Here is a 15,250-nt window from a genome sequence, read left to right on the forward strand (position 1 = left end):
TTTTGATTCAAATACAGATATGAGTCAATGGTGAACATAAATACACCAAATCAACATGGTCCTTCACTTTTTAATTCACATACTGGTAGTGTATTAAGGTAACAAAAAGACTTAGCTGACACATCCAAGTGTCAGTGCCTTACTATTCTCAGAATCCATAAAGAGGTAATATTCATAATAGAAAAAAGCATACAATCCACTGCAGGAGAATATAACTTATTACAAAAGTAGTCATTTTTTGTTAAACAATCAAGAGCTAAACCAAATGTCTTATAAATAGGCCTCTTTCTAGACTCTAGCCTAATTTCCTCTACCTCGGAGAAGCTAGTCGGTTGAGCACCACTTCTTTTGAGACGGCAGCAAGAACCACATTAAGTCGTCCACCTCCTTGAGTCACAAGGGGACATGTGAATTTGAGCCCCAGGCACGGACTTAGATAAGTCACTTCATCTCTCACTGCCTCAACCTCTTCCTCTATAAAACCAGGGTCTGCTAAGGTCCCTTCCAGGTCAAAAATTCTCTGAATTTCAGGCAACAGGCTCTGAGAAACTAAGCAAGGAACAGGTCTCCTTGAGCACCACCACCCAGCCTACCCGTGGATATAGAAAATCTGGCAGCATAAAAACATGTAAATTCATGAAGAGGAACAACTCCATAGAATGCCCTTCACCCAAAAAGCATCTTGAGATACAAACGTGGAAACGAACAGACATGATGTCACCCCATGTTACTAATCATGGGATTCATCCCCATTAGAGGGCTTTTTTGAAAAATCCAGGCAATCCCCGCCCCCCAGCTCGAACTCTAAACACATCATTAATTCTATTTTCAAAGGTTCAAATAAAGGTGGCAGAAACAGTTACAGAAAAAAACAAAGGTAATACCTGGATGTTTTCTTCACATCTACTTTAACTGTAAGTGATTTCTTCCTAAGAACGGGAGATGAAGGTTTCGAGTCAGAAAGTTTTTTACTCTTATCAAGTCGGTTATGGGAAGAATTGCTCTCTTTTCTGCCAGCCCCTTCTTTCCTTATTTTGTCCTTCCGTTTGTCATTACAGGGTCTCAAACCAACGTCGCTTTTATCTGAATGAGTGCAGGTAGTGCAGTCTTTCTTAGATGGCTTAAAAGGCTCTTTGACTTGCCCACCTTCAGTCTCTCTCCCTCTTCCAGCATTAAAGCAATCGGACTCTCTATTTACAGGGCCTTTTTGAGAACCGAATTTTCTATCTTCCTCCTTACAGTACTTCTGAGTTCTTCCATCATAAAAGTCCTGGTCCCCATCTGAGGTCTTACGATGTTTGTGGCGATAGTCACAGGATACCTTGGCTGCTGAACTGGTCTCTGGGAATTCCCTCGGAGCGTATCGAAGAGTTTGGGGTCCGAGGCTCCACTGATCTTTCTTCTCTTGGTAAGAAGGGAGAAAATGCCTGGACTTCCACTGCGGGCTCCTGGGAGGCTCTCTGTTTTCATACCTCTCCACGTCTTGAGGTCTTTTTGATGTGTGTCCATATTTTCTGAAATCACGATCCTCAGGATACCTGTGTTGACATAAAGCAGTTTACACTTGCACTAGAGAGAAGTGAGAATTTATGTGTGTGGAATGTTGGGCAACATGGCTTTAAATGCAGAGCACAGTGGCAAGTTAACCTATAATCCCTGAAGCGAACTCACAGATGCACAAGGCACTTAGGAAAATAGCATCATTTTTTTTAATATTCTAGCCATCAACATGATTCACTCTAAAAATAAACACTTCACTACTACCAGTAGACCAAAACTACATTACAATACTTTTAATCTTTCTAGACAAAAGCTTTTCAAGGTGGTTATCTTCAACCACAAAGTAAAGAGACTTTTTTACTTGAGTCTTTATACCAAATTACCCAGGTTTAATTATCCTATACCTCGTCTGAAAAGAGCTCCTTTTCTCAAAATCTTCAGAGCCTCTTCTAAGTGACTGAGAATACTTTTCGTCTTGTATCCTCTGGTGCCTCAATTCATCTTCATGCCACTGTCCTTCGAATCTAAAAGAATCTGCTATTGACCTCAGAGGTGGTTTCCCTCCTTTTCCACTTCCTCTAACTCTGTGGTCATCAGGAAAATACCTTCCTTGCACTTTCTGGGGATAACAATTCCTCTGGTGCTCCTTGTAGAGTACACCTTCTGAGTATTTGGGCATATACTGAGGTCTTCTGTTACTATCATCCCCTCTTCCTGGTAAATATACTTGGGGAGGCTTATAAGTATAAAAATTTTCTAAAGAGTTTCTTCTTATGTTTGGGGAAGATGATCTATGTTCATAAGATCGGTAATGTAGAGTTTCACGAGAAGGAATCCTTGGTTTACTCTGTCCATGTTTCTCATTGTCCATTCTCCAAGTGACAGGTCTTTTTGGATCCTTCCTATATTCATAGCCATAATGCTCAGGTCTTTGCTTGTAGTGTTCAGAATTTCTAGGTACTGGTGATAAAGACCTATGTAAACAAATACAGAAAAGTTTAGTCCATTCAAAGACAATAGACTAAGTTTGTCTTAACATGACTTACCCGAATAAAACATTTGCTTCTCCCTGCTTCTTCTACTCAAATTAAATTCATCAATTTGCGATATGTGCATTCTAAATTGTTCACTTGGGAGTCTGATTATGCTTCTGCCCGATTCAACAAGCATACTCTTTTCATCTTAACTAATGTACCCCATGTGCATATCAAAATGAGCTGAGCACACCCATCCTGTTGGAGGAGGACCAGCTTAGGTATGCAGCAGGATCTATTTTGGAAGATTGCTGACAGCAAAGTTCTGGCAAAAGGGCCAGTCAACAAAAGCTTACATCAGGTTCAATGGTCAAGTAAGAAATAAGCAGAAGGAGGGCTAGATCCACACAAGTAAATATGTAGGAGTCTCTGGAAAACTGAACATAACCTCTGAAATTAAATTAGATTCCAAGAGTTTATGATGCACAATAAATCCAAACTCAGACCCGAAACTGACCCCACAGTTTCCCCAATTGATTGTCTATTCTCTCTACTAAGTTTATATCAAGAAGCAAAAACTACATCCTTAAACAGTAAGTGGAGAGGGTGGGAGGAAGAGGGCCTTTGCCAATGAAGCAACTGACAAAGGATTAATCTCCAAAATTTATAAGCAGCTCATGCAGCTCAATAACAAAAAAACAAACAACCCAGTCCAAAAATGGGCAGAAGACCTAAATACACATTTCTCCAAAGAAGATAAACAGACTGCCAACAAACACATGAAAGAATGCTCAACATCACTAATCATTAGAGAAATGCAAATCAAAACTACAATGAGGTATCATCTCACACCAGTCAGAATGGCCGTCATCAAAAAATCTGGAAACAATAAATGCTGGAGAGGGTGTGGAGAAAAGGGAACACTCTTGCACTGCTGGTGGGAATGTCAATTGGTTCAGCCACTATGGAGAACAGTATGGAGGTTCCTTAAAAAACTACAAATAGAACTACCATACGACCCAGCAATCCCACTAGTGGGCATATACCCTGAGAAAACCAAAATTCAAAAAGACTCATGTACCAAAATGTTCATTGCAGCTCTATTTACAATAGCCCGGAGATGGAAACAACCTAAGTGCCCATCATCGGATGAATGGATAAAGAAGATGTGGCACATATGTACAATGGAATATTACTCAGCCATAAAAAGAAACGAAATTGAGCTATTCGTAATGAGGTGGATAGACCTAGAGTCTGTCATACAGAGTGAAGTAAGTCAGAAAGAGAAAGACAAATACCGTATGCTAACACATATATATGGAATTTAAGAAAAAAATGTCATGAAGAACCTAGGGGTAAGACACGAATAAAGACACAGACCTACTAGAGAATGGACTTGGGGATATAGGGAGGGGGAAGGGTAAGCTGTGACAAAGCGAGAGAGAGGCATGGACATATATACACTACCAAACGTAAGGTAAATAGCTAGTGGGAAGCAGCCACATAGCACAGGGAGATCAGCTCAGTGCTCTGTGACCTGGAGGGGTGGGATAGGGAGGGTGGGAGGGAGGGAGATGCAAGAGGGAGGAGCTATGGGAACATATGTATACGTATGACTGACTCACTTTGTTGTAAAGCAGAAACTAACACACCACTGTAAAGCAATTATACTCCAATAAAGATGGAAAAAAAAAAAAAAAGACATGGACCTCATGCTTAGTCCCTCCGTAAATACTACTAACATAAATAAGTTTTCTTTCCCAGACCTGTCCCCTTCCATATAAAATGAAAGGTGTGCTGTTGAACCAGAGATTGTAACTTTGGTGAATGTGTGCTTTAATGCAGCTATAATGCTCTCCAGGGACAGCACACCCTTTCTGTAACTACCTTCTCCAATACCTCAGCATTGCCAACATGGAGCCTTTCATTCCAATTGAGGAGGAAGGCTCCTAGGAGTATCTGGGGAAACAGCCTGAGTTACCCAGACTTCAGGTTAAGAGAGAGGAGTGACACTATCTGGAACACAACAAAGTTCAAATTGGCACCTGGGGACCTTTCCTCCCATCTGACCTGTCCAATCTTCCAATTTCCTCCCTGAGGGTTTAATGTCTTCTAACCAATGAGGCAGCTACCCTTGCAGCTTTTGTTATCGCCCCCTCTGCAGCAGCTGCCACGGAGCTGGAGTAACCAGGAGCAAAAGCCTTTCCTTTTGGTGACATGTGTGGGTCCTCCCTACGAGAAATGAGGCTGATTTATCTTCCTCAGGTACATACTGGGATTTATACACTGGACTTGCCAATATCTCCCTTTAGAGTCACCAAGCTAGATGTACTGGCAAGTGCATTATTTAGCTGAAGTAGAAACTCCGTCATCCAGCTGGCTGCACCTCTTCACAGGAAGAAGCAACTGGAGCCTCTGAGGACTTCCTGGAAGACTTCATCTCTTCCACTGCTAAGGAGAAAAGCTGGCAGCCAGAGGCTGAGGTCTTCCAGACTGATGAAAACCTCAATCTCTTACTTTAATCCTTACCTCACATGGAATACTGCTTTGATATTATATTTCATCTCAGGGTTCTATTGTACAGAGCCCCTTTCTTCTGAAGGAGATTGCTGGAATGGTGGCTATTATTTTTAGTTCTCCTAAAGGGACAAAAGAGACCCAAAGAGTCTGTTGGGAGACAATTCTCCTTGGATGTCTTGTGCTCTGCATGCGCCCTGAGCTTTTGTTCCAAGGCAAACTGCCTGGGAAGATGGGGATAGGGCTTCCCTAAGGGGCAGAGGGCCAATGTGCTTGCTGTCCAGGATAACAAGATAATGTCTCCTCCAAGGCAAAGGCTGGGCAGGGTTGCTTGCTGTCCCTAATGGGGCTCGGGTTCCTCAGCTATGTCAGCATCGCCCACCCTCAGGGGACTAGAGGTAAGGGGAGCACAGGAACATGAAGCTCAAGTCGCCTGCTGCATATGAGTAATAAAGGCCTTTGTCTCTGATCCAAAAGTGCCTTGTGACACACTAATGTGCTAGCTTGCAAGTCGGGTAAGATATCAGACCCTTTAAAGTTGGTGACAAAGAGTCCTGAGAAGGCATCCAGAAATCAGGCACTAAGCTTGGCAGGGTCTTTTGCGCCCCTTCACCAGAGCCTACCACAAAAGGGTGAAACAAAATGACCTCTGTGAGGCCCTCCATGTTCAAGCCATTTGCTTCTTTGCATTCCCTTTTCTTTCTGAAGTTCCTCCCCATTACAATTTGGTCTTCTGAACTACAAAATGAAAACTGTTGAAGAAATGATTGATTAGTCATTGGAGAACCATAATGAACAAGCATCATGACCAAGCCGTATTAACATGAAAAATCTTGATCTGTCTTTTGCGTATGTAATTGTGGTCCTCTTTAAAGTTCTAAAATGTACTAGTCACTTTCACAGCTCTGCACCTTTGCTCTTGTCATCCCCTTAACTGGAATACTTTTCTTCTCTCTTTCTGCATTTAAAAATTCTACCCATCATTGAGAATTCCCTGGCAGTCCAGTGGTTAGGACTCCGCACTCTCACTGCCCAGGTTCAGTTCCTGGTCGGGGAACTAAGAGTGCACAAGCTACACGATGAGGCCAAAAAAAAGAAAAAAAAAATTCTACCCATCCTTAAATCTCATCTCTTCTTTGAAGACTTTCTTGGTATCCCTCCTTCCCCTCCACAAAAGCAGAACTATTCCCTCCCTGTGGATCCAGAATACCTTGTCCCAGTCAGTAGTAGCACAACACTTTTCCTACAGTATCATAGTTGCCTATGGTGTCAATCTGCCCAGTCAGGCTGCGTGCTTGCTGAGGCCCTGTACACAAATTTGCCTTTGTAGCCCCAGAACCTGCCTATAGCAGGTATACAGTAAAAAATGGTTACATTGTTCCAATCTAATTATATATACTATTGATACTACCAACAAGCAAAGAGGAGAGTTGATTTATAATTGAGTTGTTCAAAATTCTATTACTCTGCCATGAAGAAGAAGACATAGCAAACTCCCAATTTCTTCAAACATATTGATTATGAAAATAATTAAACTGAATATACACTGAAGAGTTCTAAACCGCTTACTGATGCAAAATGTATAACACTCTCAAAGGTGTTTCTCAGTCTTCCTTTCTGTGGCCATTGCATTTCTTTTATTATGGATTAATTCTAGCTGCCAGCCATAATTAAAGAAAGCTGTCAGGTCCTAGAGTCTAGAAATACAAGGTCAATCACTATAAAGCAGCTACTGTGGATAACCAAGTCCACGAGCTTATTAAAATAGGTTCTTAACAATACCGGTGAATTTGAAAGTCGAAGCACATCTCAAACCCATGCTTACGCTGCTAAACTAAGGACTGCTCACCTGTGCCTCCACCTGGGGGATCTAGAGCGTGACCGTGCCATCCTTTGACATGTGAGCCACTATCCACTTTTTACACTGCAAAGAAACACAATATTAGCAAGTTTGTAGAAAGGGCCTGCAACCCGCTCTAAAAACAGTAAACGCCACTGACAAAAAGTAATTTAAGCCCCCTGTGCCTCAGTTTCCTCATAGGACCCACCTTATTGGAATCTTGTAAGGATAATATGAATTAGATCAAGGGTCAGCAAGCTTCTTCTGTAAAGGGCCAGAGAGTAACTATTTTTGGTTTTGCAGGCCATATAAGGTCTCTATCACATTATCTTCTTCTTTTAAAAAAATGCTTAAAAAATATAAAAACCATTTGGGCCACAAAAAACAGGCCCCAAAGGGCCCCAAATGCGTTGTAGTTTCATGATCCCTGAGTTAAGTCATGAAAAGAGCTTAGAATATTGCCTGGCACACAGCAACTGATAAATAAGTGTTTCAAAAAGAGGAAAAACTTCCCCAGAATTCCTCTATCTGAGCACAACCACTACTACCCCTTCCCAACTTTTCGCTGTTGGTTATGTACATATAATCGCAGTTATGTTCATATAATCACAGTCAACATCTTTAGGAATACTTGATGATATATCCTACTTTTAAAACTGTCGGATAGTAAGAATTACAATGCCTAATAATCATACTCAATTGCCACCTAACTTCTATCAGATAAACATACCAAAACTTAATTAAGCATGATTAGACATTTAGTTTGCTTCTGATTTTTTGCTAAAACAAATAATGTCAAATAAGTAAATTTTAAAAGACATATAAACTTGATTTTTAAAATATTTTTCAGTATTTAAAAGAAACTGATAGGTTTAGGAGCTGAATTAAAAAAATATGATTTGGGTATAAACTTTCATACTATTATTTACATTTCAGTAGTCTTCCTCGGTTTTGATACTATAATTATGTAGTGCCCAACTTACTGTCTCCAAACCCCTGATGGCTTTCAAAATTACTGCCATGGGCCCATGAATAATACATACAGCCACCATACACAGACTATAGAATGAATAAGTATATGTCTCATATATTAGAACCTCTATTTTGCAAATTTCTGAAGATACTATGGCGACTGTTAAAATATAAACGGCTTCTTGTCACTATGTAGTTTTTCCACTGACTGATACAAAAAGTACAACTATAACTATGTGGGCATTGGTTTGAAAAGGGAGTTCTCATAGTCAAACATTTGAAAACTACTATTATAATAAATTTCAGAAGGAAGTAATAGCATATAAGATCAAAGGACTTGAACTAGATCACTCACTATAAGTACATTCAATTCAATTCATTTAGTTACACACTGCTTCTTTCCAAAAAGAATGTGAGGCTAGGAAGAACAATTAGTTCAGATGTACTATGAAATTAAGACAGTAAAGGGGAAAGTGTTTTCTTAGTAACTAAAAATATAAAAATGTTCATTGCAGCTCTATTTACAATAGCCAGGACATGGAAGCAACCTAAGTGTCCATCGACAGACGAATGGATAAAGATGTGGCACGTATATACAATGGAATATTACTCAGCAATAAAAAGGAATGAAATTGAGTTATTTGTAGTGAGGTGGATGGACCCAGAGTCTGTCCTACAGAGTGAAATAAGTCAGAAAGAGAAAAACAAATACCGTATGCTAACACATATATATGAAATCTAAAAAAAAAAAAAAAAAAAAAAAAAAAGGGTAATGAAGAACCTAGGGGCGAGACAGGAATAAAGACACAGACCTACTAGAAAATGGACTTGAGGACACAGGGAGGACACATGGACATATATGCACTACCAAATGTAAAATAGATAGCTAGTGGGAAGCATCTGCATAGCACAGGGAGATCAGCTTGGTGCTTTGTGACCAGCTAGAAGGGTGGGATAGGGAGGGTGGGAGGGAGGGTGACGCAAGAGGGAAGAGATATGGGGATATATGTATATGTATAACTGATTCACTTCATTATAAAGCAGAAACTAACACACCATTGTAAAGCAATTATACTCCAATAAAAACGTTAAAAAAAAAGTATTCATTTAACAAATGCTACTGAGAACCTATTATTTGCCAGGCACTGTTCTGGGGAGACAGCAGTGAAGAGAAACAGGCAAAAATTCCTGCCCTCCTGGAGCTTACATTCTACTGAGGGAACTTATAATTTAATTAAAGAAGCTTTGGGTATATACCTATTAAATTGAACAAATATAATAAACCCAAAGGTTGTGGGGGAGACACCAAATACTGTTGGTGATGATGAAAAAGTATATCTTTCCCAGAGGGTAATTTTTTTTATCCATTTTAGTTTTTGAAGAACACTTACTGAAATACAATTCACATACCGTACAACTCACCTATTTAAGTGTACAGTTCAATGTTTTTAGTATATTCACAGGGATGCATACCCATCACCACAATCTAATTTTGGAACATTTTCATCCCCTCTAAAAGAAACCCCATTAGCAGTCACTCCCCACTCCTCTCCTCCTTAGATTAGCCTCTGAGAACCACTAATCTACTTTCGGTTCCTATGTATTTACCTACTCTGTACCTTTCATATAACCGGAATCATACAAATATGTGATCCTTTGCGACTGGCTTCTATCCCTTAGCATAATGTTTTCAAGGGTTTTACCATGTATCAGCATTTCATCCTTTTTACGGCTGAATAATATTCCATTGTATGGGTACACCACATTTTGAGATTCGTTGATCTCTCAATAGACATTTGGGTTGTTTCTATTTTTTTGGTTATTATGAATAATAATGCTATGAACATTTGTGTACAAGTTTTTGTGTAGACACAGTTTTTCGTCTCTCTTGGGTATAAACCTAGGAGTAGAAATGCTGGGTCATACAATAACTCTATGTTTTAACTTCTTGGGAGACTGCCAAACTTTTCCAAAGCAGCTACATCATTTTACATTCCCATCAGCAATGTATGAAGGTTCCAATTTTTCCACATCCCCAATAACATTTGTTATTGTCTGTCTCTTCGATTAGAGCTATCCTAGTGGGGGTGAAGTGGTTTCTCACCACAGTTTTGATTTGCATTTCCCTAATGATGGGTAACCTTGAAATATGTAAGAAATTATGAAACTAATCATGCCTACTTTCCTTTAAACTAATAATTTCAGTTTAAATGTATTATTCTAAGGTAATAATTTAAAAGAAAAAAGCAGCTATATATACTAAGATGTTTATATAAACTTCATTTATAATAGGAAAGAAAAAAATCCACCCAAACTAGTTATAACCCAAATGCCCAACAATCAGTAAAAGATTAAACAAATTTAAAATACATACGTCTAGTCACTCCCTACCTTTCTCCTAGCCTTACATATGTCTTTTCCTCCATATATCCTATTCGCCCACCACAGCAAACTACTTGCTTTTCCCTGATCAGGCTGTTCTGTTCATATCACATAGATGGCTTTGCCTCACTCTGCCTGACAAATCCCTATTCGTTCAGGACTGTTTGACCATAATCTCCCCTGAAATTCTTTCTTTAACTTTCTTTCTTTCCCCCTGAGTTTCTTTCTTCTTGGGAATTCTGAGTTTATTCTGCAATTATTTCAATACATTGTGATTATTTGTTTACATAATTGTATTTATTTCAACAGGCAAAAGACTCCAAACAGCACATTACAGAACAGAAAACTCAAATGACCTATGGACATCTGAGACGTTCAACCTCAATAGTAATTGAGGAAATACCAACTCAGATCATAACCACGCCACACCTGTCAGAATGACAAAAAACAAACAAACAAAAAGCCCTGAAGTTGCATATTCCAGAGTATCGGTGAGGCTGTGGAAATATGGGGACAAGATGGGGACTCTCATACACTGCTAAGCAGGTGAGTATACACATGTATAGCCACTTTGGAAGGGGCTGGCAGTACCCGTTAAACTTGAACACGCTCATATCCTACGACCCAGCAGTTCCACTCAGGGATAGACCTTAGAGTGGTGGTTCTCCAACTATACTGCATGGCAGAATTACCTGAAAGGCTGGTTACAACACACAATGCTGGGTTCTCTTCTGGGGTGGGCCCCACTTCTAGCAAGTTCCCAGGTGATGCGGATTCTGCTGGCCCCAGGACTATAAAACTACTGATTTAAAGAGAAAGGTGTAGGTCACTTGGGAGAAAATGTTTACAAGTGAGATTTACTGGTTATGTGAGGAAAAAAGTATTACTTAGAATATTTTCCTCTGCTAATATTAAAATTATCTTTATTAAAATTCAAACTAGTAGATAGCCTCATCAACCAGAGGGAAGACAGCAGAAGCGAGAAGAATTACAATCCTGCAGCCTGTAGAACAACAACCACATTTGGGGCTTCCCTGGTGGCGCAGTGGTTGAGAGTCCGCCTGCCGATGTAGGGGACACGGGTTCGTGCCCTGGTCTGGGAAGATCCCACATGCCGCGGAGCGGCTGGGCCTGGGAGCCATGGCTGCTGGGCCGGCGCATCTGGAGCCTGTGCTCTGCAACAGGAGAGGCCACAGCGGTGAGAGGCCCGCGTACCGCAAAGGAAAAAAAAAAAAAAAAACACATTCACAGAAAGGTAGACGAGATGAAAGGGCAGAGGGCTATGTACCAGATGAAGGAACAAGACAAAGCCCCAGAAAAACAACTAAACGAAGTGGAGATAGGCAACCTTCCAGAAAAAGAATTCAGAATAATGATAGTGAAGATGATCCAGGACCTCGGAAAAGGAACGGAGGCAAAGATCGAGAAGACGTGAGAAATGTTTAAAAAAGATCTAGGAGAATTAAAGAACAAACAGAGATGAACAATACAATAACTGAAATGAAAACTACACTAGAAGGAATCAATAGCAGAATAACTGAGGCACAAGAATGGATAAGTGACCTGGAAGACAGAATGGTGGAATTCACTGCCGCAGAACAGAATAAAGAAAAAAGAATGAAAAGAAATGAAGACAGCCTAAGACACCTATGGGACAACATTAAACACAACAACATTCACATTTTAGGGGTCCCAGAAGGAGAAGACAGAGAGAAAGGACCCAAGAAAATATTTGAAGACATTACAGTCGGAAAAATCCCTAACATGGGAAAGGAAATAGCCACCCAAGTCCAGGAAGCGCAGAGAGTCCCATACAGGATAAACCCAAGGAGAAACACGCCGAGACACATAGTAATCAAACTGACAAAAATTAAAGACAAAGAAAAATTATTGAAAGCAGCAAGGGAAAAACGACAAATAACATACAAGGGAACTCCCATAAGGTTAACAGCTGATTTCTCAGCAGAAACTCTACAAGCCAGAAGGGAGTGGCATGATATACTTAAAGTGATGAAAGGGAAGAACCTACAACCAAAATAACTCTACCTGGCAAGGAACTCATTCAGATTCGACGGAGAAATCAAAAGCTTTACAGACAAGCAAAACCTAGGAGAATTCAGCACCACCAAACCAGTTCTACAACAAATGCTAAAGGAACTTCTCTAAGGAAACACAAGAAAAGAAAAACACCTACAAAAACAAACCCAAAACAATTAAGGAAATTGGTCATAGGAACATACATATTGATAACTACCTTAAACGTGAATGGATTAAATGCTCCAACCAAAAGACACAGGCTTGCGGAATGGATGCAAAAACAAGACCCATATATATGCTGTCTACAAGAGACCAACCTCAGACCTAGGGACACATACAGACTGAAAGTGAGGGGATGGAAAAAGGTATTCCATGCAAATGGAAATCAGAAGAAAGCTGGAGTAGCAGTACTCCTATCAGATGAAATAGACTTTAAAATAAAGAATGTTACAAGAGACAAGGAAGGACACTACGTAATGATCAAGGGATCAATCCAAGAAGATATAACAATTATAAATATATATGCACCCAACATAGGAGCACCTCAATACATAAGGCAACTGCTAAGAACTGTAGAAGAGGAAATTGAAAGTAACACCATAATAGTGGGGGACGTTAACACCTCACTTACACCAATGGACAGATCATCCAAACAGAAAATCAATAAGGAAACACAAGCTTTAAATGACACAATAGACCAGATAGATTTAATTGATATTTATAGGACATTCCAACCAAAAATAGCAAATTACACTTTCTTCTCAAGTGCGCACAGAACATTCTCCAGAATAGATCACATCTTGGGTCACAAATCAAGCCTCAGTAAATTTAAGAAAATTGAAATCATATCAAGCATCTTTTCTGACCACAGCTCTATGAGATTAGAAAACAACTAAAAAACGTAAAAAACACAAAACACATGGAGGCTAAACACATGGAGGCTATTTATTACTAAATAACCAAGAGATCACTGAAAAAATCAAAGAGGAAATCAAAAAATACCTAGAGACAAATGACAATGAAAACACGACGATCCAAAACCTATGGGAGGCAGCAAAAGCAGTTCTAAGAGGGAAGTTTACAGCTATACAAGCCTACCTTAAGAAACAAGAAAAATCTCAAATAAACAATCTAACCTTACACCTAAAGGAACTAGAGAAAGAAGAACAAACGAAACCCAAAGTTAGCAGAAGGAAAGAAATCATAAAGATCAGAGCAGAAATAAATGAAACAGAAACAAAGAAAACAATAGCAAAGATCAATAAAACTAAAAGCTGGTTCTTTGAAAAGATAAACAAAATTGATAAACCATTAGCCAGACTCATCAAGAAAAAGAGGGAGAGGGCTCAAATCAATAAAATTAGAAACGAAAACGGAGAAGTTACAGCAGACACCGCAGAAATACAAAGCATCCTGAGAGACTACTACAAGCAACTCTATGACAATAAAATGGACAACCTGGAAGAAACGGACAAATTCTTAGAAAGGTATAACCTTCCAAGACTGAACCAGGAAGAAAGAGAAAATATGAACAGACCAATCACAAGTAATGAAATTGAAACTGTGATTAAAAATCTTCCAACAAACAAAAATCCAGGACCAGATGGCTTCACAGGTGAATTCTATCAAACATTTAGAGAAGAGCTAACACCCATCCTTCTCCAGCTCTTCCAAAAAACTGCAGAGGAAGGAACACTCCCAAACTCATTCTATGAGGCCACCATCACCCTGATGCCAAAACCAAACAAAGATACTACAAAAAAAGAAAATTACAGACCAATATCACTGATGAATATAGATGCAAAAATCCTCAACAAAATACTAGCAACACATTAAAAGGATCATACATCATGATCAAGTGGGATTTATCCCAGGGATGCAAGGATTCTTCAATATACGCAAATCAATCAACGTTAATATGATACACCATATTAACAAATTGAAGGAGAAAAACCATATGATCATCTCAATAGATGCAGAAAAAGCTTTTGACAAAATTCAGCACCCATTTATGATAAAAACTCTCCAGAAAGTGGGCATAGAGGGAACCTACTTCAACATAATAAAAGCCACATACGCCAAACCCACAGCAAACATAATTCTCAATGGTGAAAAACTGAAAGCATTTCCTCTAAGACCAGGAACAAGACAAGGATGTCCACTCTCACCACTATTATTCAACATAGTTTTGGAAGTCCTAGCCATGTCAATCAGAGAAGAAAGAGAAATAAAAGGAATACAAATTGGAAAAGAAGAAGTAAAACTGTCACTGTTTGCAGATGACATGATACTATACATAGAGAATTCTAAAGATGCTACCAGAAAACTACTAGAGCTAATCAATGAATTTGGTAAAGTAGCAGGATACAAAATTAATGCACAGCAATCTCTTGCATTCCTATACACTAATGATGAAAAATCTGAAATAGAAATTAAGGAAACACTCCCATTTACCACTGCAACAAAAAGAAGAAAATACCTAGGAATAAACCTACCTAGGGAGACAAAAGACCTGTAGGCAGAAAACTATAAGACACCGATGAAAGAAATTAAAGATGATACCAACAGATGGAGAGATATACCATGTTTTTGGATTGGAAGAATCAATATTGTGAAAATGACTATACTACCCAAAGCCATTTACAGATTCAATGCAATCCCTATCAAATTACCAGTGGCATTTTTTAAAGAACTAGAACAAAAAAATCTTAAAATTTATACGGAGACACAAAAGATCCCGAATAGCCAAAGCAGTCTTGATGGAAAAAAACGGAGCTGGAGGAATCAGACTCCCTGACTTCAGACTATACTACAAAGCTACAGTAATCAAGACAATATGGTACTGGCACAAAAACAGAAACAGAGATCAATGGAACAGGATAGAAAGCCCAGAGATAAACACACACACCTGTGGTCAACTAATCTATGACAAAGGAGGCAAGGATACACAATGGAGAAAAGACAGTCTCTTCAATAAGTGGTGCTGGGAAAACTGGACAGCTACATGTAAAAGAATGAAATTAGAACA

The 15,250-nt window shown here is 39.3% G+C and overlaps 1 protein-coding gene across 22 annotated transcripts in view; it reads right to left on the minus strand.

Moving 5' to 3' along the window:
• The window catches only part of BCLAF3 (BCLAF1 and THRAP3 family member 3), a 66,644-nt gene that overhangs the window by 41,437 nt on the left and 9,957 nt on the right, over window positions 1-15,250 (minus strand). For 13 of the 22 annotated variants that reach the window (XR_004348054.1, XR_004348056.1, XR_004348055.1 and 10 more), the window contains 4 exons: window positions 10,878-10,987; window positions 6,841-6,915; window positions 1,905-2,474; window positions 885-1,538 (listed from right to left, as the gene is read on the minus strand). Coding sequence is in view for 17 of the 22 variants with exons in the window: in XM_032619651.1 (XP_032475542.1) it covers window positions 885-1,538; window positions 1,905-2,474; window positions 6,841-6,881 (1,265 nt within the window). In the remaining 5 variants the exon portion in view is untranslated. Of the gene's footprint in view, window positions 1-884; window positions 1,539-1,904; window positions 2,475-6,840; window positions 6,916-8,158; window positions 8,222-10,877; window positions 10,988-15,250 lie in introns of those variants that run through there. The other 9 variants (XR_004348053.1, XM_032619654.1, XM_032619648.1 and 6 more) reach the window with 4 other exon arrangements.

This window comes from Phocoena sinus, chromosome X (assembly GCF_008692025.1).
Source record: "Phocoena sinus isolate mPhoSin1 chromosome X, mPhoSin1.pri, whole genome shotgun sequence".
Taxonomy (NCBI): Eukaryota; Metazoa; Chordata; class Mammalia; order Artiodactyla; family Phocoenidae; genus Phocoena; species Phocoena sinus.